This window comes from Miniopterus schreibersii, assembly GCF_964146895.1.
Source record: "Miniopterus schreibersii genome assembly, chromosome: 9".
NCBI lineage: Eukaryota > Metazoa > Chordata > Mammalia > Chiroptera > Miniopteridae > Miniopterus > Miniopterus schreibersii.
This window is the reverse complement of record NC_138118.1, coordinates 60529111-60556706: the sequence shown is the minus strand read 5'-3', so window position 1 is coordinate 60556706 and position 27596 is coordinate 60529111. Positions and strand designations below refer to the sequence as shown.

The window sequence follows — 27596 nt, the reverse complement described above, 5'->3', positions numbered from 1 at the left end:
ACCATATAAAAGAAAAACATTGAAAATAGAAACAAAATGAGAAAAAAAATAAAATTTACACATAAAATAATTATAATGATACTAAAAAGCTCAGAATATATTTCACAGTATTTTAAATAAAAAACAAAATCCAAACAAATAAGAAATTGAAACATCACTTCTGTACCCCCCCAGACTTCTACAAAGGTATAGTAAGAAGATGCTTGAAATTCATAAAGCACCTCCCTCCACTGGCAAAAGGAGTTCAGCACGTCATTTAAATAAATAACATCTCAAATATCTGCCTTCCTCCCATAAGCAATGTCATATATTTGCTGGGATAATGGCAAGGGAAGAACAAATCCCTCTGTGAGCATATGGAGAGATGTCTTAAAAAATATTACCATGCCCAAAGCAAACTCTCAACAAATAAGAATATGCAATATCCCAAACCTATAAAAGAAAACAAACTGTCAAAGTTATTCCAAATTAAACTAAAAAAGGAGGTGGTTGGCAACCTATCCAAAATACTATGTCAATTTATAGGAAAGGCCAATGCCCATCATCAGGGCCACCTATATAATGGCCTGGTTCTTCAGGTAGATAAAAAATGTTGCTTTATTTCTCTAGTTTTTCTCTTAAAACAGTTTATATGAGATTTATAGAGTTCTGTATGAAACCAAACCACTTATTGCCATAGACCTGTAATTCATAGGCTTCATTACTCTAATTAATGCCTAAGAGCTCTGGAAATCAGGACTTGGGCTCATATAACTAAATTATGGGTAGATGGCTGTAAAGCTGCATTCATTCACAATTAATTAATGAGCACCTAATTGGTGCCATAGGCAGTGGGAACATAAAGATTATGAAGTTGTAGAGCTCCCTTTCCCTTAAGGAGCTCACTGTCATGTAGATTACCTGGCTAAAGCAGAGTAACAAAAGGATCTTTAAAAGAGAACTTTGTTTTAGGAATTAAGCAAAGAAAGATTCATGGACACAGACTACAGTATGGTGACTGCCAGAGGGAATGGGGGTGGGGGAAGGTAGAAGGTAAGAGGGGATAAATGGTGATGGAAGGAGACTTGACTTGGGGTGGTGAACACACAATACAATGTACACATGATGTATTGTAAAAACATATACCTGAAACCTGTATAATTTTATTAACCAATGGCACCCCAATAAAGTCAATTAAAAAAAATTTTTAAAGAAAATACAACCAAAACGAGAACACAAAGTATCACAATAAAAACTTTTACATTGAAAAAATAATAAAAAAAGTTTGTGAGATGGAGTATAAATGAGTTTCCTGGAGATCTCAGCAGCTGGGCACTCAAACACTCGCCTGATTGTTGATCCACTGCTAATGCACAGCATACACTATACTCAAGAACCTACGCAGGCTCTTTCCTTACCTCTGAAATCAAGGCTGTTTCTTGTTATTCTATTACCGTGAAGTGTTCAAGGGGTTACGAAAATTCCTTCTATTATGAAGAAATCCTACATCGTTCCAGAATAGAGGCAAAGTGATTAAACTAAAACTTACTCAGGTGACTTTGCCTGGGGGCTGTGAGCACCCTAATCTCACTATGCCTCGCTGCTTTGCCCTATGATGCCACTCTTCAACTCATTGAGTTCTACATGTTGGAGGCCCTGACCACACTGATTTTCAAATGTAAGCACACAGCATTAACCACACTGGAACTGTCTCTAACACAGCTGAGACAAGGGAGAATGACTCCCACTTCAATTCTATTATGATCTCTCTGCCTATCTCAATTCAGTAATGACTTAAGAAGCATTTTGATACTTTACATGCTTCAGTAGAATTTATTCAGATAGTTCAGAATATTTTAACTTCAACTGGTATTTCTGACTTTTCAGAGAGGGAGCTGCCTGTAGTTAAACAATGAACCGTAATAAATTTGTCTCTGTTAACTGCCTTGTAAATGTGCACATTTCCAGTGGAATTACAGAAAACTATGTTCCCAGAGAATTTCTTCTAGCTTTGTAGTTTGATAATGTAACTGTTCTAAATAATTAAAGCACTGAAATGACACTGTATGTGCTATATACATACATGTGCATAGAGATGTGTGTCTACATACACAGCCAAAAGCAATCTACGTGTGTGTGTGTGTGTGTGTGTGTTTTGTAGTCAAAGTCAATTCTTTCCTGACTTTTAATCATATAGGTGCATATTTCATCACACTGTGCTGTACTACAGACATGTGCTACACTCCAGACCATCTGTTTCACAGTTACACGATACCAGTCATGCAGGAAATCAGACAGTAGAGTGTAGCTGAATCCAAACCCTATCACACTTCCTGACAAACAGAGCATAGGCCTAGGTAGACTAGAATCCCCATCTCCATCTCAGAAAATGAAGAGCAGCATAAAAAAGAAAGATGTATCATAATAATTATAGGTAGAGTAGGTGGATAATTTAATTCATGAACTGTCACAATGAGCTCCACCATCCGCTTTTCCTCTCAACCACTCCTACCTAGAATTCCAAGGTCAAATGCTGTGAATACATATTCTCTCCATTTTAACACAGGCCCAAATTTAACTTCCAGAATTAGCTCTCTGAAACTCTGCTTTAGTTCCAATAAAGTTAACAAATGCTAAATTAAATTCACACTTCAGAACAACATTCACAAAAGCACGGGGTCTGACTATTCATGTAGCAAATTAAGAATTATATAACAAAGGCTCTGAATTTTATATCTACAAGAGACTTCTAGATATGAAGACCATCTAATCCAGCACTTTCGTTTTAGAGAACTCAAGTAGGGAGTTGGTACCAATTCAATCTTTTTGACACAATTTACAAAAGCATAAAGTAAAATATAACAGCACAAAATCCAAAGCATCTTTCTGCTAGAAAATATGGATTTGTTTAAAAATAATAATCATCATAATCCGTTCTTTCTAAAGAGGGCCAATACTAAGTAGATCTGTTTCTAGCCACCCCTGAGATGGAAAGGCTCAGGTACAAGCACTTGCCAGCTTATCTTATAAAGAGCAAATAAAACTAAACTTGTCTTTAAAACTGGCTAATGCCCAGCCTAACACCTACCTCAAGTGAAGTAGGTGCCAAAAGCCAGATCAGCGTAGATTCAGCAGCAAAAATTCACTGAAGAAGAAATAGCCATGGAAACAGCCACTCCCATCCAAATACTTTCAGAGGCACACATTCTTACACACAGAAGTGGTATTTTAAGAACCCACAGTCAGTCTAATTCATGCAGAAAAATCCTCTAAAAGGAACATTAACATTATTATTGTGTTGGTTAGTATACCTAATATCTGCATAAACTTGCACTGTATGTTCTTTTTATTCATTTTCATGACTAATTTTAGTATTTTTATAAGGTGACATCTATTTCCAGGAATGAAATCTCACTGTATGACATTTAGCCAATAGCAAAAAGATTTTAATTTACAATGGCCTGTCAAACGGCTATTGCTTGAAATCAATTGGGTCATAAATTAGGAATTACCGGAATACCATTTGAAGCTCCCAGTTCCTTCAGAAAAGAAAACAAACACAGCATCCTACTGATAAGAACTTATTTTTGCAATGTCAATTAAGATTGAAAGGCATACTATTTTGGTCTACTGCTGATTTAGAATAATATTCATGTATGTTACTCTGCAGCCTTTGTTTAGAATTATCACAGATCCATCATATCAGAGGGCAAAATACAGCTGAGAAAATCTTCAACGGAAAAAAACCAAACTTTTAGCTGACCATGCAAAGTAATTCTACAGAAGGTACCATCAATCTGCACAACTGACTATTCTGGATAGATCCATTAGCCATCTAGGCTTAAGCTGTAAGGCTCTGACAGCTAAGCACAGCATTGGTTCTTTATGGCCCCGAACCCTGATTTCAAATCTGCCACCAACCTTGTACAAAGCCCTGAATTGCTATTACATATTTTAAATGTACTAACTTAATTTATCAGGAATAAATACGTATCAGTCAGTATCTTTAAATCTTTACTTCTTTTACCTTCCCTGGTTATAAGTGCTCTTCCCCCAGTCTCAACCCATAAATACCACCAGGTTAAAAGCTCTTTACTTCTACTAACGCACCAGCAAGGTCATTCATTAAACCTCTGTACTTCTTTAAATCTTTCTAATCTCCTTGAGCTTTCTCCAAAGAAGTATTTCTCAAAGTCTATTCCTCCAAAATGCAGGCCTGCACTGACTCCAAATACTCTCATCAGGTCTTACCCCCTCTGTCCAGTCTTTTCTCTCCTCACAGTACCCAATGGCATAGATACCTGGATCCAACTCTCATAACCACAGCCTTCGCTCCAAGGGCCCCAATAGTTCACCCATCCTATTTTGCAAATATTGGATCAAAGACAATGAACTCCCTCTTTGTGTCTGGCTAATTCCTTCACCATCTCTCATGTGCCAAGGTATATACCTGTTATAAATCACCAGCAGGAAAGGTCCTTTGCAGGGAAGGAGAATTACATAGATGAGTGAGAAATAGCTGCATATGGTTTTTGTACTCAGATGCTAATTTTATAAAAGTCAGCACCTCTCATCATCCTCTGCCTAATCCATCTTGCCCCAGTCTACCTTTGCCTGTCTTCATCCCCATTCTTACATTCATCAGTCTCAGCCCTGTTCACCTGGACTCCTCCATCCCCACCCCACTCCCATCTCCACACCTGTCCTTTCAATCCATCTTCCACTCTCCATCAGAGCTGTCTTCCTAATACGCAAATCCACCATGACTTTCATTGCTCAAAATCCCTTCCAATGACTGAAAAGTTTTCAGAAAAGCCTGCAAACTCCTACATCTAGCACAAAAGAACCTTCCTGATCTGTCAGTACGTCTCAACAATATTAAACTACTTTAAGTTATGCAAAAGATTGCAGGTTTTTCTCTCTTCTGTGCATTCACACTACCTTGCACACCTGCCCCTTTCTCTGCACTTACTAAACCTTAAAAACTCAGCTAGAGCTTTATTTCCTCCCAGAAGCTTACCCTAACCTGCTTCCAGAACCCAGGTGCCCTTTCTCTGCAACTCACAGTGCCCTGTGCACACCTCTACCACAGTGCTTCTCTCACTACATTATAACTGTTGACCCAGGTGTCCATCCCTCCCACTGGAATGTAGGCTCCTTGAGAGAGGGTATGTTCTACTATATAACTTAGGCCATTAGCATAGTGCCTAGTGTAGAGCAGAGCAGATACTCTTTATAAGAAAACATGCTCTTAGCAAATGCAATTTAGACAAAGAATTTGTCAGCTAACTGAAAGAGGCTGTTGAAGTGGGGATTTATAAAAACTGATATATATTTATATTAACCTAAGACTCCCAAAGATGCATTCATTCACCAATCACCAGGTCAGGGCCTTTTGTCTGAGCTTTAGTCTACAGATAAACGACAAGGATTATCTTTATTGCACTGGCCATGATCCAGTTTGGCCTTCTTAAAGTAGAGCAAAAACTTAAAGACGCTTGCAAAATAATCTTCTTGGATATTTGTTCAAACAGTCTTATTCATCCATATCATCCTCATTTAATTCAACAGCAAGATTTTTAAGTGACCTCTTTATCAGATCTTAATAAAAATTCAATTTACATATTTATAGAATATTTCTTCGTACAATCATATTTCACCAATTTACATAATATTCAATTAAATACACACTTAGAAGGATAAGAAACATGAGCAAAATAGGTTTAAATGAAGTACTAACCAACCCCTAGTTAGCCTGCAACTCAACTTGGCAGGTGAGCAGTGAGGGCAGAAGAACAGTCTGCAAGCCTGAATCACTCAGATGGGTACCAGTCAGTACGTTTTATCCCACTAAAGGAAAACATCAGTTAACCCAGCAAGCTGGTTAAATAGAAGCTGGTCGAAAGCTTCTAAGACAAATGTTTACTGAAAGAACAGAGAAAATGAAAGAGAACCGATGGATTTCCTCCAACATTCCACAACCACCTACATACAGGAGGGAGGCACTACAGCAAAATGATGGGGTGATCTGGCCCCTGAAGTTCTTCAATGACTTCGCAGAGTTTCCACCTAATTTCCAACCCCTTAGTATACAAGTCCCTCCTTGAAAAACTACCTGCCTACATTCTCACACTACACACAATAGCACCCAGCTCTGTAGTCGCAAGTTCTGATGCTGCCTTAGGCCGCACATCCCTGAGGTTTGTTGTTACTACTGTAACACACTCACACACACACACACACACCCCCTTCCTGTTCCTCCAGCTGTTCTGATTTATTTGTAGTTACCTCAAACATGCTTTTCCTTCAACTTAGCATGTCTCACATCTCTACCTAATTAATTCTTACTCATCTTTAACAATTCAAGTATCACTTCCTCTGAAGAAGCCCTCCCTGCTGATTCCCCTCCCCTACTGAAGGTAGACACCCTGCTCAGGAGCACCTCTGTACCGATATATGTAGGTGACTATGTGCACTGGCTGCCCCCAGTCAGTCCTATGTTATGCCTGTTGTCCCAACATAAGTATTAACAACTTTGCTCTCATTCTCCAAAAGTGTCCCAGTTTGACAATAAGCTATATGGCCACCCTAGACAAGATGACTAAGCAACGGTCTATGCTGTTATTTAAAAAATAAATAAATGAACAATTATACACACACTCTTCTCAAATATGTATAATTATTATTCACCCCTTTTTTCTTGTGGAAAGGGTCACAGTTTGAACTATAAATTATATATGGTCATCTTTTATATATACCTATATCACAGCACTTTATCACACTATCCTATAAATGTTTTCTTCTCTACTTCTCTCATTCAAAAGACTATAAATTTCTTGAGGAGCAAGAGTTTGTCTTATTTATATTAATATCCACACAGCAGAGCCCAAAGCTCAACAGATAATCAGTATATTCGGTAATATTTGTTGACTGCTATCAATTCAGAAGACAATGCCTCTCTAAGTAGCTGCAGCAAACCAGTTATTTATAAACACCCAAATAATGTGATTTATCAGCCTTGATTACTGCCCACATAGTAATTATAAAGTGTTATAATCATATTAATCTCAAAACAAAAGATATCATCAGCAGTAGTAACATCACATTTGAGGTACTGACTCAATTTATTCAGGTAACATGATGAACTTTCATATTGTCCTACGTTCTCCCCAACATCACTAGCACTAAGAAGTGATTTTTTTTTTTACGAAACACTTTTTTTGTGACTCCAGAAATGTACATAAACTCACAAAAAGTTATTGTGTTTTTACTTAAAAAGAAAAACGCACAAAACAGGTTAGCAATTCTCTTCCTGAAAGTGCCATTAAAAGCTATTTCTGCCAGGGGAAAATGATATGCATTATGTACGTAAACAAATTTACACAAACAAACAAATCCATTTCATATTTCAGTTTAATAACAACTGTCAGACATCTTCAGATAATATAGTTCACAGAGGAAAGATACAGACAAAAAATATGATTTCAAGACCTTGGAGTATTTGTTCTCATGAAGTTTATTACTAACTTTCAAGTCACTGAGAAAAATGGAGGCAGAAATGATCCAAAAGGGTAATTCCTTTCTAATAACTGACAAGAACAACAACAAACACAAAAACACAGTTTAATAAACAGGTCAGGAAATAAAAGGTGAGAAAAGACTAAATGGTAAGAAATAATTCAACTGCCTTCTTTAAATTTTCATGTAAGAATACCGATAGACTCATAAATTCAAGTTACCAAAGTTACAGCAAATTACTGTAATTTCAAATAAGGAGCTTTACATCTTTCATCTGGAGCCTCAATTTTTATATTCTCTTGCAACTAATTACAAGCTTGGGCAATCACTCAAAGCAGAAATAAAGTTAAAGCAAAATGAATTCTCTCCCCCTTGTACCCTCATAGCCATATCTCATGCAACCATACTTTAATGACTGCTTCTGGTTACTTATAAATTGTCACTACAGGGCAACAGATTGAGATTTCTGAAATGAAAGAGAGCACAACAGCTTCAGCAAGCTAGAGCAGGGGCCGGAAAAGATGACAATCTGTAATGGGATCACTCCGTTTTCATTTATAGCTGCTAACTTGAAGGATTTTACCTATAAATAAATTATACAGTCATTATACATGTAAAAATATTATCACCAGCATCCCACTTTGGGCCTTCCTATGGGGGAAGGGAATGGGAAAGTTGAAGAAGCATGAGGGATGGACATCAAAGGTTACTAACACTGATTGTAAGCCTACTATGTGCCAGGTAATGTGACATGCCTAGAGACACACCACAAAACTGACAAAGTCCCTGCCTGTAAAGTTTCAACATACTTTCTTAAGAAGATCATATGTCAGCAGGATCTGAATCCAGGTCTGATTCCAAACCATGTGATCTACCTACTGCTACTACTACTACCACATACTGCCCCAAGAGGGAGAAACCCTCCAGCAGGCTTTCTAACAACTCCTGCACTAAGATATGTGGGGAAAATTTAGGCTTTTATTCCCTGAAAGAGCTTCAGAGGGTACAACCAAGTAAGAATCCCAGATGTGATGGTTAATTTTGTGTCAACTTCACTGGGCCACGGTGCCCACACATTTGGCCAAGCATTATTCTGGATGCTTCTATGAGATTATGTTTGAATAACATTAACATTTAAATTGGTTAACTTTGAGTGAAGCAGATTGCCCTCCATAATGTGAATGGGCTGCATCCAATCAGCCGAAGGCACAAATGGCACAAATGACTGACTGCCCCTGAGCAAGAAGGAATTCTCCAATAGACAGCCTTCAGACTTGAGCCCTGAGTGGCTAGCCTGGGCCTTCCCTGGGTCTCCAGCTTGACACCTTTTGGACTTGAATTGCAACCTCAGCTCTTCTCTGGATCTCTAGCCTAACAGCACACTCTACAGATCTTGGATTTGCCAGCCTCCATAATCATGTGAGCCAGTTCCTTAAATCTCTCTCTCTCCATATACATACATACATACATATAAATGTGTGTATGTATGTGGTTCTATTAGTTGTTTCTCTGAAGAACCCTGACTAATATATTAGCTAAACATGAAATATAAGACATGGAAAAAAGATACCTTCAAAAGTATTTCATATCAATATTTACAGTTTATTTTCACCATTCTCCAGTGAAACAGATCAACTCTACTTAGTCAATGGGTCCTTTCCAAATTAAGGGTAAGAATTTCATTAAGGCCTAAATCAAGTAACTTTAAACTAAAATTTCTGACTGCTACATCTGCAAATGGGGCAATCTCCTGAGAACTCCCTAGTTCCTTAAACATACAAGTCAGAACCCAGTTATCAGAAAAGAAACCAGCAACATAACAATTCCACAAGCATCATGGTCTCCAATGGAAAAACACAAGTCTCACCTCAAATTTGGCTGGGTGCATAATAATGTTGCCTTTTTTCTTTGAATAATCCTTACAATTATGTACAATAACCTAAGTATTACTACTATAAACTCAGTATTCAATAAAATATAGAATTTATTAGCCATTTTATAGTAAGGTTTAAGTATACCAAATGAAAAATGATAATGTAGCACCAGGTTAAATAATGAGGCAATTTAATTAGGACTTCACAAGAGCTTATAAAATGCCAAACTACTTAAAACTATTAAGATTTGAGTTATCAGTTGATCCAATTAGTCCAGAAGCAACACTTTAAATTTCTAATTTTGGAAAACTCTGCCACCCAACAAAAATATTTTTCTCCTTTATAAACTCCAGCATTATCTACAAAAGCTTTTCAAAGGCAGAAAACTACCCAATGTATGAAAGGAACTGACCCTTTGACTCTAACTAAAAATATTATATACTACCATATAATCTAATCATACATCAAATGACTCTCTCTTCAGTAAAATGGCTTGTTATGAAGAACAACAGGAAACTACATACTGCCTGGTGTTTTGGAACAGGAAACATATTCAAAAGGACACTGGAGGTCTAGAACTCAAAATCCTGTTTTCAACTGAGTGCAAGTGTTTTCATAGGATAACATATAGGCAATATATTAAACTTGATTTCTCTACTATCTGAGAATGCCTGGTGAGGCCTCAATAATTTAACAGATCAAAAAGGAAGACATAATCTCACCTGGGATCTTGTTAGGCTTTCTTTAAACAAATATGTATTAATTTTAGTATGATTATCTTTTAAAATATATTTTCACTTCAAACCTACAATACATACCCAGTTTCTAAAGGCATATTTTAAGTAACACAACAGCAATTCAAGGAAAATATCTAACAGACATGCAAATGTTACATCATAATTTAAAATACATTGGAAAGTCTTTCCCCCATAATACTTACAAGCTTAGCCATAAATGTGGGATCAGTTTTACCAAGGATTAAGAAGTATGTACTTAATGAATTCAACTGTCAAAAGTTCACCCAACCCTTCTTCAGTATTCCATAAATTTATACTTCACAAACAAAATGTTTTTCTATAACATACTGACCACCAAAAAAAATTATAGCAAAAATTATTAGAATCTTGGAAAGTATTAAAAATTCATTTTTGTTAGCATTCTAAGTTGTTATGGCTGATTATTCCAATTGTGACCCTCATGACTTTATTTATATAAGATAGTAACATGCTCATTGTAGGAAATTTAGTAAACCTAGGAAAATAAAAATATTTTTTTTAAACTTCACCTTTATTCTCTCCATCCAGAAATAACCAGAGTTAACATTTTGATATATGTGCTTTCAATCTTTGTTCTAGACATAAATACATATACTTTAAAAAGGAAATCATGATAAAAATGTAATTAAGTATTTAACCAGTCTTTGTACCCTAACTATATTATAAAGTATTTCTCATTTTTAAAAAATCTAGAAAACATGATTTAAAACAGTTTTATCCTATTATACTATATGTATATATCATAATGAATTTAACCACTTCCCTATTATTGGATACATGAGTTCTTTTAACTTTCTACCAACATGAATAACATTTTGATAAACTCCTTACTAACAATCACTGACCAAAAAAAAGGCAATAAACACTCAGAATTCATATCCAAAAAGAGGCCTGTAAACACATGAAAGCATTCAAACTCACCAATAAATCAACATAATACATAGAAATTGTGAAAGACATACTTTCATCTACCAAGCTGAAAACTGCAAAGCATATGAAAAATACCAAATGCTGGTGCAGGGTCTGTGAGAAAACCATTCCAATGGAGTGTTAATTATAAAGCAATACAACCTTTGAGTAGTAATTCAGGCAGTCTGTATCAAGGGCTTAAAAATATTTTAGCCAATAATTTTATTTTTAGGAATCTATCTAAATAATCTTAATTATTAGAGATGCTGAACAAAAAAATGTAGATAGGGTTAATTTCCTTTTGATGTAAATTTAGTTATGCACAAATACCAAAAGTCAATGAAGAACTGATCTACATTATTATGATTCCTGCATTCTGCTTTCCCTATTTTACCATGGATTTTCCTTTCTAGATCAGCTTTTATTTTTTGCTTGTGTGTTTGTTTGTTTTAATGTTCAGTGCTCAACCTTAAAATTTCTAAGAGGAAATCGGTTCTTTGGGCACAGTATGTAATATAACAACTGACACACAAATTACTGCCTTTTATTATTCTACCTATGGAATAAGCTTCTAAAAATAAATACATTTTATGTATCAGTGTGCAAGATGGTATTCAAATACCCTACAATAAAGTTTTGCCTCTCCCCCTGAGGAATGGGTTCTTAAAAGGAAATACTTACCAGCTGATTTATAATAAAAAATGTGAATTTGTCTTTTCCTTCCTTTATGTAACACCTTTGTACATCTATTTTATCTGAAACAAGTGCTGAGTAAAAGAACCCATCAATACACCCTGACTCACAGGTGGATCTTAAACACCAACCGATAAAGCCATCTAGCTCTCTGTCTACTGAGGTCTCCTTACAGAGGAAGAAAAACCTTTCGGTAGCCTGAATAGACACCTCTGACTTTGAGGACTCTTTAAAATCCCTGTACTCAAGATGAGACAGAGTTTCCAGTATAAATGTACCCTCTGTAAAGCACTGTCCTGACAAATTTTTGAAAGAAAATTACAAGTAAAAGGTAATTTCTGAAGGAGAGATCTGAAGTGGATGAGAGAAAGGTCCACCTCGCTGTAGAGAAACAGACAGGCACAGTCACAGCTTTTCAAGGCCACACCAGTCCAAAAGCATCAAGGGGACAACACCAAATACCTCCTCACCTGGCCACTCCTGGAAAAAAGCCCCCATGGTCAGGACTCCGTTTATCTGTTTGACCCTTACAACAAACACTCTGTCCCAATCGAGCCCACTGTGTGTAGAAAATAATTCGGAAGATGAGCATCTCCCAGAAGAAAACTCATTACCTGACAAAACAGAGAGAAGTAGGCTAACGTGTCTGTGAGCAGTTTCATATAAAACCACTTTTTCTTATATGTAAATATATAAGGAGCAGATTTAACTCTACAAACACTGTTTTAAAATTCCTCTGAAATAGGTTAAGCAAAGAACAAAACTTTCCTCCTAAGATATTACATTTCCAGGTATCTTTATACTCTGCCTATTTCTTTGTTCTTTTTGGAAGGATAGGTGCGTGAGAAAGAGAAAGCAAGTTAGGCTGGAAACTTAGGAACTGTGCAAAAAATTATCAATATCTCAATCATGTTCAACTACGCTGTGAAGCTATTTCCAGAACAGAAGTGAGTGAAGCAATTAACATGTCAGCAACTGCATTACAAAACATTTCTCTCTTTATTCTTAGGTTCCCAGCAGGGTGTATTAATATATAGTTAACACTAATTTCAATCATCAAGCTGCTCTAAAGATGTACTGTCGATGTGCACTCTATAAAAATGTACTCACTTAGATTTAATATGTTAATCATTTACAAATGTTTACTATAATGGATAGCATAAATAACATTCACAAGAGCAATTTAATATAAATTCTTCATTTCATTTCAACAAAAAATGTCCAAAATTTTCCCTTTGAAATGATAGCACAGATATTTATAACAATGGCATTATGCAAATATATTTAAAAGAAAATCAGAGAATTACAAGATGTTAAAGCTGATAAAGGTGTCTTAGTGATAAATTACAAGACAGCCTCAATAATAAATAAATAAATGAAAGCCTTAAGAGGCAAATTTTCCAAGTTTACAGAATATCAAGTAACTCTTGGTTACTTTCAGTACCAGTTAATAATACTTAATAGTAATACGTAGAGTATGCTTCAGTAGAAAATGTGCAATAAACTAAATACCCGCCCAAAATTACTCACCTCATAGATGGTTATATTACAGATAAAAGCAAGTATGGCATATGAAACTATACTGAAATAATGAAGGATGAGAACAATTTTAAAAATAAAGAGTGAAGTTTGTCCACGAACAGTCAACATAAAAGAATCATGAAAGCAACAACATAAGAACAGTAGGATGGAATGAACATCAGATCATTAGAAAAAGGCCAATGTAAAGATGAAAATCAGCATTAGCACTACTTGTGCCTTTAAAGACACGCTCTGCTGAAGCAGAGACTTATGCTTCATCAATAGCAATTTCAGATCACATGAAGAGAAGTGCAGTGTCCCAAACAGGGGAGTTATTCCAGCCACCCTCTTTGCTGCTTACATGATTCCGTCTCAGTGGACAAATACGTACACTCATTCCCTCCTGGATCCTGCTGTCTCCTCAGCTTCTTGTCTTCTTTCCCTCCATGACATTGCATAAAAGGGCAGACAGAATCTGTTGCTCCCACATCTTGCCACTTAATCTTTAGACCATGTCACCATCCAGAAAATTATTTTGCCTTTGCTCTCTAGACTCTTCTATAGTCTGCTGTCCTCACAGCATCTTATATTTTAACATACCCCAAGTAACACTCTTTGTGCCTCCTACATTCCTTTTAAAAGCCTGCCCCTGATTCCATTTATATGAAATGTCCAGAAGAGGCAAATCCATAGAGACAGAAAGTAGATTAGTGTTTGCCAGAGGATGCGGGAAGGAGGAAAATTGGGAGTGACTGCTAACAGGCACAGGGTTTCTTTCTAGGGTGATGGAAATTTTTCAGAATTAGAAAATAGTGACGGTTGCACAACAGTGTAAATACACTGAGAACCAGTGAACTGCATGCTTTAAAATGGTGATTTTGTTATTTGAATTTTATCTCAATAAAAAACTACGAATTAAAAGTAAATGAAAATAAGCACATGCATGTACACGCGCGTGTGTACTCACACACACAGCCCGTCCCTTCTAACTTTCCTTTGACCTTGCAAATAATAAACTCCCCATAGTGGAATTATTCAAGCCAGAGCTGAGGGATTGTCTGTCGGCAATATGCTATTGAAGGGCTAACTGAAGTGAGCGGGAAATTGCACTAGATTACATTCAAGTACTTTTCATCTTTAAGTTGCTATGTCACAAACCAAAATGAAGAGAGATTAGAACCTGGGGGAAATGTTTAAGTGACCAGGAATAAAAAGTAGAAAGCAATACTTGAAAAGTTTTCTTCCTATTCAAAATGGGAGACTAACGTAGACTCTAAGGGGGCAAAAGAATAAAACTGAAATAGATCTAAAAAGGAAGAGCACAGAAACTTATGAAAAAACATTAAATAAGTTAGATAACAGCACAAAAGCCAAGAAATAATATTCGGTATGTGTGCTGCCAAAGTGAGCACCTGAGAAACAATGTTCCGAGTCTAATACAGTAATGTCTGTTTTGTTTATACAGAATTTATCCTATATCTAATTATATATTTCTACAAAAGTTCTGAAACCTTTTTCCTTTTGAGTGGTGAAGAGGATACTAGAGGAAAGCTAATGCAGGTGAGATTTAAATCAAACTACTGCTGAGGGGCATATAACTGGGTTAATAAGGTAAACAATATGCATATATTAAATAATAAAGTTATTCCCCCCCAAATTCAGCCTCTTACCTTTAAAGTCCACTAACCCAACAACTAGTGTCCTTTGTGAAAAAGTTTAGAGGAAAAGATAAAAATATATGGATGATACAAAAAGCAAGAAACTTTAAATCTTTCCACAACAAATAAATGACAGCAAATATCTGTAATATTGTAATATTTTGCTGTACAGAAGAATTCTTTTTTATATGCCAAATGACCAATGTTCAGTAAAAAAAAAAAAAAAAAAAAAAGAGGTGTTAGTATACACACTCGATGTTAGGGGGTTCATTCAATAAATGTTCATTATTTGACTTTACCCAGTACATTAAAATATTTGACATGTTTACTGGTTATGAACTATAGGTTACAGAACATCAACACTGAAAAGGGAGTCCAATTCAAGTGTTATGACATTGAAGATGTCCAAATAAAGCACGCTAAATAAGATGACAGTTCTTAAACTCTCTACAAATGTATTTAGACTTCCAAAAGAATGAAAGAAATGGAATTTCTGAGTCTATCAAGAACTTCCTCCTCCTGTCTTCTCATACTTAAAAAATTCTACCACACAAAGGGTCCAGAATTTTTTATGACCCAACCTCCTTATGAATTTAGGGTCATAATCCGCTTTGGTATCCAGAAATAGAGTGCTTCATGCACTCTACAAGTTTACACCTGTCTCATCTTCAAAGAACATTATTCCACACAACCAGCTACATACAGCAGACACATGTGGAAAGTAGATTTGTTAAATGAGCTTCCCCAGCATTTTAGGACCAGCCCCTTTCAGGAGCCAGGAGATTGTAATTCAAAATCATATTCCAAAGAGCAGTCTCTTGACCAGAAGCCTCAGCACCAACTTGAGAGCTTGTTAGAAATGCAAAATCATACCCCAGACCTACTGTTTTCTGAGTTTGCTGTATTATTTGAGAATTACTGAGAATATTAAATTCTGTTATAAAGGTTGAGAAACTCATAAGCAGTGATAATGTTTGATTATTTCATAAGCTAGAAGCTTATGAAAGAGGCAACACCCAGAGGCTCGATTAAGTACAAGTAATAAAAGCTTGTAAGAGCAAGGCAAAATTCATAAGATATGTTAAAAATAAGTAAGTTAGTAACCTGTACGACATGTCAAAATAGAAAATAATGGTGGAACAAACAGGTTTATTTGTAAATAGAAAGAGGTGGAAAGATCAAGTCATCATCATGCCAATCTCTGGACTGACAACTATGTCTTCTCCATTTCGGCCACACACCGAGGACACTCAGTATGGTCCTATCCTGGACTCAAAGGTGCTCTACCCAAGAAATGCAAATAAAACCCATGGCTCATCAGCAGGCAACCGGGCAAATCTACAGCTATATCTAAGTGTACTTGTCCCCACTCTGCTTTAGAGCAAGGATGTGTCATTAGCCCAGAGCATTAGTCGGTGTAGTCCTTGCTCAAACATCAACTTTAGTCCCCATAACCACACCATCAATGGGGAAGGCTGATGTGAAGGAGAAATAGGACACATGGATACGGTGTACCCAGGACTCAAGGAGTGGGTCCTTCCAAACTTGTTAGCACTGTAAGTACCTTAACTTACTCCGTGGCTTTCCTCTTGCTTCTGGCTGCAGGTTTTAAACTGAGTTGATAAATCGGGTGATTTGAGCATTTTAATTTGGTTGCTGAACCTGTCTATGCCATAACCTCTGAAATAGCTGCTAATATACTTGGAGGCTAACCATTGCATCAACGTAATTGCCCACAAAACACCTACTGAATCACAAATCCACATTTTAAAAGATCCCCAGTAGATTCATATGCATATTAAGTTTAAGAAGCACTGAGCAAGGCTGTTAGATAGAAAAAGTTCCACAGAGACAAAAATTGGGATCTCAGAACTATGCTCTGACACCATCCTGAATAAAAGGCCGTGTGTACCCCCTGACAACTCAGGGCCCCAAATGAGGGAGAAAACGCTAAGGGAACCATTTTCAACAACTAGCATGTAGGGGTTAGAGCAACACTGCTGTCCTGGGCAATCCTCCTTTGAACCCAGCTCTGTAAAGCTCTATACAGTTTGAGGAAACAGGAAAGTATAGCACAATACACCTCAACATTAACCCTGCAATCTCCTTCTTGCTGGGAATTAGGAAAATACCCTTTTTCAGACACAGTATGTGTCAAGAACACTAATCCAAATGGCATAAGGCTACCATAAACAGAGAAAGGAGTACAACTTCCTCAGTAAACTTGCAGTGACCTTAGGAAGATCATCTGAGAACAGATCTCTAATGGGCTGTACACCTCCCACCTACCAGCAGTTTCTGACTTGATCGGCTCCTGTCATTTTATGTATTTATTACATTTGCACTGTTCCTGACATATAGTAAGGGTTCAGTAAATGTTCTGAATTAACAGGAAAAAGAATGAAAAAAATGTCACCCTTTCTATCCTTGATTTAGCCAGAACAAATTTAGTTAATTCAACCTCCTGGTTTTGACAAATTCCTGAGAATGAGCACAGTTCATAACACTCCTTCACTCCACATCTCAAAGTTGGATTTTCAATTTTCTATTATTAATCCCATTATCACCTTCCAGGACACTATGAAACACATTAACCTATCCATTAAGAAACAGTCCAACCACTTCTAAAAGTCACCAACAATTATGTATAAGGAATATGCTGTGATTCGGATGATCAGCTATGATTTGGATGATTTTCTAAGTCCAGATTGAAGATCAGATTTAAGATCAAGGGAAATATCTATCTAAAGCATCTACAGGAGAATTGAAATAGAAACTTTGGACATCACATACACAGAGATCATAAACAAGATCTATAGCAAGACGCTAAAGGTGTTGAGAATTTTTACCCTAGTGAAGAATCAGATGAGAGTTTCAGGAAAAGTATGTGAAAGTTCTAAAGATCATTTCTGTAAGGAATATGCTTCCTATTGCTTCTGAAAGGAGGAGTGTGTTTAAATTTCAAAGGAAAATATTTCGGTTAGAAATCGTAACTTCCCATTCTACAAATAATGCTTTATAAAAAGAATAAAGGAACACACATATGGAATAGCTGAGTGTATCCCCTTCTAAATAATCGACTGGGTCCTGTTCGCTGCATGCACCTAGTACAGCCAAGGACAGTCAGAGTGGTCATTAGACACTTAGGCACAAGTTCTTAGACTGTTACATGGGTTTTAAATACTGTGTGTTTAAGAATTGACTCTACAAGCTCACAGAGGAAAGACATAACCTTATAAGTTTTTGTTTTCCTGCAGCTAACAGCATGAGAATACACAAATGATAAGCCTTCAATAAATACTTACTGAATTTAATTAAGTACTACCACTCTCTGAGGCAAAAATCTCAATTGGAGATTAATCTAAACACTACCAGCATTGCCAGCACCCAGTAGAAAAGTAGCTCTCGAAATTTCCAAGTGAATCCACTCTCATGTTAAACAATGGGAACAAGAAAGAGTGTCTTATTCATTACAAAGGGCAAAGAATTAATCTTCTGTTTGCAAAGTTAATTCACTCCAACTAGTACTGTTAACTGCCCACTAAAACGCAGGGCATTATATCTCTGCTTCACAAATCTTTTGCTTGATCTATGTTCTCAATGAAATGTGTTAAACTTAAATGTATGTAATCTGTTTCATTCTTTGTTATATGAAATATACAGTATCTTTATTGTTTGAAAATTAAAAGGCAAACTGCTTACTGGTATAAGCAATAGTAGAAAAAAAAGTCACTTGAATTTCAAAATATCATACCCCAAAACTGGGCTGATCACATAAGAACAGCCACATTTCAATGATAAATCCTTTAAAATTCATTAAACCCATTACTGTGTAGTTATATTTTGGGCAGCACAGAACCCAAATATATAGTTGGTGCCCCATTTGGCCGAGTAGGTAGCATTCTACTTGGTAACTTCCATAAGCTGCTAGCTCCCATTAGGGAGTCAGTCACTGGTTTTAACAAACTCCTTGAAGAGTTCATTTCAGTTATCCTTGCCTTGCTCGATGTGAAACAATTGAATCTTACTGCTTCCTAAGGGGTGGAAAGATGACCTTCAAATGGGAGAGCTTGCAAAGGACACAGGAACTGTCAAATTCAGGAGCTCACTGAACAGGCCCATATAGGGCTCACTAAAGAGAGTGCCTGGAATTGGGGGGCAGTGGGAAGAATAACAAAGGAAAGAGGCGAAGCACAGAGAAGAAACGTAGCTGAGTCAGAAAATAGACATGAATCTCTAGTTTACACACAGCTGAACTTGACATGGCCCATTCTTATCCAGAACTTTTGCCTTACACTAATGAAAGTTTCCTGGCTAACACCTGTAGACATTGTCACAGATTTTAACTTTACTTCAAAACAGTATTGCATCATTAAAGCAAGGTCAGATATCTCTTTGCTGTGTAAACTACACATCTTACAGCCTTCTATGGGAGTTTCATAAAAACGGAAATGACAATAGACAGTGATTTGAGATTTTTGAGGAGAAAACTTAAAAGGATACCCTGTCAAATTCCAAACCTATTATACATACACTGTGGAAGCTAGAAGCCCTAGAAAGTGGTTTCAAACTACACATTCTGCCAGTGCAGCACGCCAGATTCCCCTACGAGGGCATGCCAGAGTCTTGGGATGGGGCTGGTGGCAAGTACACTCTGAAACAGCACTTGGCTCCGGGAGATTCTGACACTCAACCCCCTGCCCCTGTTGCCATTACCAGCTAATAATATTTCACCACCCGCTGCTGCTGAGCTCTCTGCTGTTCCTCTCTACCAAACGTGAGCTAAGTGAAGTCGTTAGAAAAGAGCATCCGAATTCTGTTGGCATTTATCCAGTTTTTAAGAGGTAAAAATAAATATCTATGAATGGCAAATCAATTGAACTTCCTTTCACAAAATTTCATTTCAAAGCTACAGATCAAATTCTGAACGCAAAGCTATTTACAGTCACAGCTTTCCAATTAAAGTACTTAAGTCCGCTAATAATATTTCCATGAATCAAACTTTCACTACCAAGTAGCAGAAAGAAAAAAAAAAGTTCCAACATTCCTCACAATCCACTTACACTTAAGTAAGGGATAACTCAGATTTTTTAAAGCAAGGAAATAAAGAATATTATTTCAAGCTCACCATAACTCTCCCTTTTGTGCATTATACTTGACGTCCAGTGTTTAGATTCGGGAAATGTTATTCCTTGGGGGTAATTTTAGGTAAAACTTGTTACAGAAGTAATTCTACTTCAGACTAACACTCCTGATTTTCAGTGTTCATATAATTCACCATCTAGTCCATTGGAAAGTATCTCACAATCCCCAAACTTCTTCAACTTCAATATTATTCAGTACTGGCTTCCGCAACTCTAAAGCACATTAGGAAATATGATGACTATTTCCCACACTCCAAACTTTTAAAATCAACTGACGACATGTGTATATCAACCACCTTGAATTTCTCTGCATACAGTTAGGCCCAAATACTAATGAAGCTTAGAAAAAACGTGGAAGACAAACTGAGAAAACATACTTACCTTAATTGGAGCACTACTAAACTTAATTTTCCTATTTGCTGGGATTTCTTCTTCTTCTGGCAACCCAACGATTTCCGAGTATTCCATGTCAGGTTGGTAGTAACTGTTTTCATCACTGTCTTCCTGCTCCTCCTGCTCAGTGCCTGTCTCTCCCCAGTCGGAATTATACCTGGATCTCACCCTATATACATTATAGTCACTGTGCATGTAAACCTGGGGACTCTCAATATTATTTGAATCTTTGGATCCTTCCTTGCCACAAATGGATCCAGAAGCATCAGCAGAGATGAAATCACCACCTCCCAGTTCTTTCTTCTGTGGCATTGCTGCCTCATTCCCAACCAAATTAGCTTTGGCATCTCCTAAAGGTTCACTCTGCGGTGAGAGGATGTCAGACTCTGGCATTGCCTTACTCTCAGCACAAGGTTCTTCCCGAACGTCTCTGTCGCCTCTGCCAGGAGTCTCTTGGTTAGGTGTGGAGTCCCCGGCTTCCTTACTCTGCTGTGCCTCTTCACCAGGCATGGAAGCTAGAGAGGTGCCTTGCGATGCCACTTCTGGTACTGGGGACGTGGTCCTCTTCCGAGCATCCTCTGCATCTTCACCATGTTTGCTTGGGGGAGACCAAGCATCAGAATCCTTAAGACGACCGAAGGTGTCAAGATTTGTAACAGTCACGGCTGGTAAATTCAGGGGATAATGTCCAGTGACCGAGTACTCGTTTTCGGCCTTCTCCGACACGACGGAACTGGGGGAATCGGTGTTCTCAAACACCGCACTCAGCTGGCTCACCGTCGGGGAGACAGCCTCGGTGCGGGAGCTAAGGCTGTCCAAGGAATCGGTGCTGCCTCTGTTGGACTTCGAGCTGCCCCAGTCATCCTGAGCCTCACTGCCCCCAGCTTTCTCTTTCTTTGGGGAGTAACGGTTGTTCTGTCCTGACTCGGGCACGCTTCTCTCAAACAACTTCCGAGTTTCTGTGAACTTAGAATACGAAGGGCCATCGTGCATGGTATCAAATCTACTGATCCGTTCCGAAACAGAGGACTCCAACTTAACCACCGAGCCATCTGTTCTCTCCAGAAATTCTCTGGGCCGCATTCTTCTCTGAGGGGACGAAGGTCCACCTTTCCCCCTTGTTCTGGCGATGACAGCGGAGTTCTCACTGGGCTCCATACCCATCTGCATAAACAGGTTTTTAATTCTGTTGACGTTGGAGCCATATTTCCTCCCCCTGTTCTGCTGGGAGCCCTCGCCTTCCTTTGTTTTCTGTTCGCCATCTGACTTGGGTTTGTCAAAGGTACTTTTCAGTGCCTGGAACTCAGTTCTATATGCATTCCTGTGAGGAGAGGCACTTCTGAGAGTGGTCCGTTCGCCTGAAGACTCGGTTTTCAACATTTTAATTTCAGGATGAAAAGCCAATGTTCATAATGATCAGGGAAGAAAACCCAAAAAATAAAAACACCTCTCTTCTCTGATCACCAGTATTTGATCAAGAAAAAGTACCTCTCAAATGGCATACTGTGTCAGTGATCCTCGCAACAGGTGTATTAGGAAATTATTCAGTCAAGAGTTACACAAAATGGCTTTTTCAAAGCAAGACTAGAGGTTCATCTGTAATAGAAAAGAATGAATTTCTGAATTCATTTACTTATTTGAACTTATGTTTACTCAACTAACATATATTTTTCCTTTCAAAGTGGCATCAAACAGGAAATCACTTACTGAAGCTGGAATTAAAAGCCAAGGCTTTAAAAGTTATAACTCTAATTGGTCTTTAGTAACAAAATGTTTCAAACAGAATTTGGAGATCTCTACCAAAATCATACACATACACACATACAAGTTAAGCACACTTGAAAGCAATACTTTGGCCCAAGTTTTGGTTGCTTTTGTGAAACACCTTAAAAGAAATGAGCAGGTCATACATCTTTAAGAAATCATCAAACTGTCCAGAAAAATGAACTTCATTCGGGACTCTCTACACCAGATAAAAACTTATTCTTTCTGTTTAAACACAAAAGTTTGGAATCTGTGTTTGCAAACTCCAAGACATGCCTATAGAGAGGCTTATTTCCCTCTTTCTGGTCAGTGTTCTCACTTACAGCATCCCCAAAGCAACACTGGTACAATTTCAGACCAAAAACAAGCAGAACAAAGTTCTTAAATGGCAGTTAAGTTTCACTCTCACTCCAGTTATAACGAATATTTGGAAGTTTCCTAAGAGAGGATATTATTAATTACAGAGAGGGATGTAGGATGTCACGGGAATAAAAGCATGAGAATGTGACGATCAGAAAGCAAATGTACCGTGAAACCTCTAGTTAACAGCCCTGATTTGTTTGGTTCCGACTTCCCCCTAACTTACTACAAGCTCGAAATGCAACGCAATGCAGGCTTGCTGGTTCTCCCGGAGCCCGCAGCTGGATTTTACATCAACAGGCCCGCAATAAACACTTCAAGACCTTCTGAGGAGCAGACAAGGTAGTTCTAAAGATTTTTCATTTGGTTTTGGTTTTGGTTGTTAATATCAGGCCAAGCTCCATGAGCCTCACGCACCATCCGCTGAGGAAACACACACTTTCCCTGAAATCGTCGCCCAGCTCGGCTCCTGGCCCCACACGCATGCATGGCCCATGCAGACAAACAAGAAAGGCTTCGGAGCGTGGAGCCGGTTTCGGTCAGGCATCGATCATCTTCTCCCCTGACAGTGGCCTCCGCTGGCGCGCCCTCCCCTCCCCCTCCCCAGCCCTCCCTCCAGCCCTCCTCCGCCTACTCGAGCCCGAGGGGGCGGGGGCGGGGGAGATGGGGCCGCCGGGGGATTCAAAACCTGCCCTCACAAAAGACAAACATAAATAACACCAACTTGAGAGGCGGCCGCTTCCCCAGCCGGGTCGGGACGCGGTCCCTCGGCCCCGGGGCCGGGCCGGGAGAGCAGGTGACGCCGAGCGCTACGGGAGGAGGTCGCAGTCTAGCTTTGTGCCAAGAGGCACCTGAAGTCCTAACACATTGGCTGCGGCGCCCGGCGGCTGCCAGGCGGATCCCAGTGTGGCACGGGGAGAGCCGAGCTCCCCAGCCACGTTTAAAAAGGGAAAGGGGAAAAAAAAGGACAGGGCAATGATCGTAAATCCCTTTGTTTTTCCTCCCAACGTGCCAGGAAACAATAGATCCCGCTGATAATGCCTCCGAGCCTCAACCTCTCGCTCCCACCCCCGGCCCACCCCCACCCCAGCCTGCGACTCAGCCTTTGTACATCCCGAGGTCTCCCCGCCTCGCCGCCACCCTGCCCACCTCCGCGCCCCGCGAGCAGCCTCCCCCTTACCCGAGCGGGCGCCGCCGGCGGGGAGGGTCGGGCGGCCGCGCTCCCCCCTCCTCCGAGGCGCCCCCGCCCCCCGCGGCCGCCGCTCGGCTCCGCGCAGCCCGCTCGGTGCCCTCCGCCCGCCCGGCTCGGCGCAGCGCGGAGGGCGGCGGCGGCGGCCGCTTCCACTCGCGCCGCGGCCCCCACGCGCGCCCTGCCCGCCGCGGCGACCCCGGGAGGCGCGCGGCGCTGCCCAGCGCCATGGCGGGCGGCGGCCGCCCCGACGCGCTCGCACCCTCGGGCCTGGACGGCCGGGCCGGGCGGGGGCTTCGCCCACGTGCGGTCCCCCGCGCCCGCCGTTTGGCCGGCCCGGGAGTCGGGGCGTAACGGGGGAGAGGCCGCGGGGGTGAGGAAGGCCTGGGGTAACAGGTGCCTCACCTCGGCTGATGGGATTAACTCTAGGGCCGCAGAGAGAGGGAGCCCGGCAGCAAAATCCCAGGAGAGGGAGCGAGAGGGAGCCTCTGGCGGCCAACCGAGGGCGCAGAGCACGGGCCGCGGCGAGGCCGCCCCACCCCCGGCGGTGGGCGAGGGGCCGCGCGGGCCCGGGGCTCGGCCTGCACCGGGGCCTGCCCGCCGCTCTGCTGCCGCCTTGGTTCCGCGGGGCCTGGGGTCTCGGGCTGCCCGCTGCTGGGGCCCCTCAAAGTCTGCAGTTAACCCCGTGACCCCAGGGCGTCTGAAGCCCGGGCCGCTCAGGGCTGGGAGGCCTGCCCCTCGCGAGGCCCAGGCCGCAGGGACCGCGTGGCCTCACCTGGGCCACCGCGCTCCTCCTCCGACCGACCTTGACCTTCGGCCTCTGCTGGAAGGGAAGGGCGGAGTGAGGAGGCCTTGGGGCATTCTCGGCAGATTGTTTTTCAGCCCCTCACCCTTTTATGAGTAAGTGCTCAGTATCCCCTGCTTCCTACCACCACCCCCAAGAATGCTGAAAGCATTACGGCCTTACTGCAAGCTATAAAACCGATCATGACCGGCGATATGGACCTTTAAACCGATCTTCTAAAAAACTCGACGGAGTAGTTTTTAAAGGATAATTTTTAAAGCAGATAAACGCATGACTCACAGAAATATGAAATGGAGATGTGTCAAAAAGGTGGTTTGACTCATTCATTAGGGAGGGAACCAGAAAGATATTGCAACACATCCAGGTGAGGGTGTGTTTGCAATTCCTTTACGGACAATCAGGAAAAAGGCAAAACTGGTTAATATTGTCTAAGATATTAAATTATAATGTTTTGAATTATCTGTTCCACAGGCAGTAATCAACCATGTTTCTAAGGTACAAAATAATTCACCTTATCTATAGATAAGAATTATTCACATTATCATAAATTTCGAAAGCTCATAGGTTGTAAAATAGCCTAGCCAAAGGCAAAGGCGAGGACTCCTGAAAACCCATGAATCTCCACATTCCTGTAGATAACATCCAGCATTCCACTGGAAGGGAACCCAGTAACCTTTTGCCCATGTCAAGGTCTTACAAAGGTCTTTCCAACAAAACTATTACTGTATGTATTTTTCAGATAGAAAAACTGAGGTTTAGGTTTTGTAACTTACCCACAGCTTTATCAGCTAGTAAATAATTATGGCTGGTTAGGAACTGAGGCAAGTACGCAGAATCTATACTCTGGGAGCAAAATCTTTTCTCCCTTAATTTCAAAGGGGCTTTGTAGCTAATCTAGGTATCTTTTATTTTAAACAGTGAAATTTTTTCAAGTCTCACTAAATTCTGGATGCTTTCCCAAAAAATTGGCATTCTCTATCTACAAAGTAGATGTCACTTCTTTAAGTTTAAATAGATGTAACAAACATGAGGGGGCTGTGGTTCTAGTCTCCACTTTTGGAAAGAGCATTTCTGCTGTCTGGGGTAATTTAATGGAAAAGTTCCTGTCATTTATTTGCAGTATGGAAACTATGATTTTTAGGAAAATAACCTAAATAAATGCAGGAACCTAATTCCTGAATTCCATCTATAGAAGAGGGGGCAGAGTTGGCAATAAAATCAGTCTTACACTTCTTTGCAAAGTAAGCTGATTCATACAGAAAAGCAGCCGAAAGAATTTGATTGGTTTGTGTTTCATTTTTTTGAAATCTGAACCTTCTAGAAAAAGTCATACTGAAGGAATCATGACAGAGCTTTTAAAATATAATGCTGATAATTTAAGATTCCTAGACTGTCCATAATCTACTTTCCACTTCTAACGCTTACCTGAATGTTTGAAGGCTCTGCTAGGCCAATAGTAATCCAATACATGAGGCTATTTAATTTTAAATTAATTAAAATTAAATACAACTTAAAATTCAGTTTCTTATTCCCGATAGCCATGTTTGAAGGACTCATGAGCAATATGTGGCTAGTGGCTACCCTTTTGGACAATGTGGATACACATTTCCATCACAGACATTCTTATTGGACAGTGCTGTCCTAGACAACATTTGCACTTCTATAAATTAGGAAAGGTTTATTGACTTAATAAGGGTTAAAAATTAGTTCTATAATAGACCATTACTGTACTGGAGATTCGAGTTCATAAGTTTTGCATGTTCCAAAGAAAAGGATGGAGGACAGTGTTAGGGCATGAAGAGAAGTTTTGTACTGACATGCAAGGCATCCAGATGCAATGTACTTGGGGGAAAGGGTTGATTCCCATCGATGATTTCGTTCATAAATTATGTAGCATATTGTGAGCAGTTATTCTGATTTCCTTCCTAACCAATACTATCAGGATTAGTAAGAATGGACCATAAGATTAGTTGATAAAAAGTACAAAACATCCTATACTGTTTTAGGGGAGTTCTAAATATATATTTTTAAATTTTCATAGTGGATATTCTAAGTAGGTAGTCAAAGAATTAAATTTTTCATGTGCGTAAGTGAAATATTGCCTGCAGTTGTGAAAGCTTAAATCAAGCCTGAATCAAATTTTAACAGTAAGGAAAATTAAGTTGAGCCTGCATACTGCCTATCACTCCTAAATTTATGGCAGGGGCCCCTGGCTGAATTTGTATTCATAGGAGTACATAAAAGGAGAGAGAGGAGTAAACAAAGTTAAAGTCTCTAGGATAATTTCTTTGTGGAGTAGGCAAAGTAATGAAAGAGCAATTCCTACAGGTAATTTTACACCTAACTTTAGGATAAAAGAATATTTTACTTATACTACTGGTTTTTTAGCCAATATTAATTTTAAAAAACCTTGTTGATAGTAATAAGGCATTTTACTGAAAGTTTCGTTATAACTTCTAATTTTACATTGGTTAATATCAGAGAGCTTTGTTGCCCTCAAATCAGTCTGATTTTGTGATACTAGCTATAAAATTAAGCTTAGATCAATAAATGGATTTTGTAATATAGGAGGTGTCATTTCTGCCCAAATAAATTGATAATGAGTCAGCATGACTTTCTACATTCATGTCTTGGCTGTGCCGTTGAAAATTTATGCAGTCCCCTTAGTCTATTTCTCATTCTACAGCACAGCCAGTATCTTGGCTTTACAGCCTAAAAGGAGGTCCATGATAGGTTTGAGTATTTACTTTTGTTTGCTACAAGTAATAAACCACAGAATTTCTTGGGGCTTCTTAAAGTCTTTAAAGTCTTTTAAATTATTAATATCCTAGCTTTACAACTAAACTACAGTAGATTTATACAGTGTGTTTAGGCCAAAGTTATGCATCTTCTCTTTGTTCCCTATTTTTAGTTTATTTGGTTGCCCACACAAAATACAGAAAACCAAAATTTTAATGGACTAAACATGGCTATGATGTTGAAACATTGCTAGACATTGCTAAGGTTAAAACAA

General features: G+C 39.3%; 1 protein-coding gene across 21 annotated transcripts in view; it reads right to left on the bottom strand.

Annotated features, from left to right (window-relative positions):
* PPP1R9A (protein phosphatase 1 regulatory subunit 9A) overlaps positions 1–24411 on the bottom strand; it is a 229092-nt gene extending 204681 nt beyond the window's left edge. For 8 of the 21 annotated variants that reach the window (XM_081147225.1, XM_081147242.1, XM_081147241.1 and 5 more), the window contains exons 1-2: positions 24184–24271; positions 20454–22061 (exon numbers count right to left, since the gene is read on the bottom strand). In XM_081147225.1, coding sequence (XP_081003351.1) covers positions 20454–21845 — 1392 coding nt within the window. In that variant the 5' untranslated portion in view covers positions 21846–22061; positions 24184–24271. Of the gene's footprint in view, positions 1–20453; positions 22062–22815; positions 23170–23313; positions 23670–23769; positions 23846–24183 lie in introns of those variants that run through there. The other 13 variants (XM_081147245.1, XM_081147227.1, XM_081147229.1 and 10 more) reach the window with 5 other exon arrangements.
* Positions 24412–27596: the final 3185 nt, after the last annotated feature.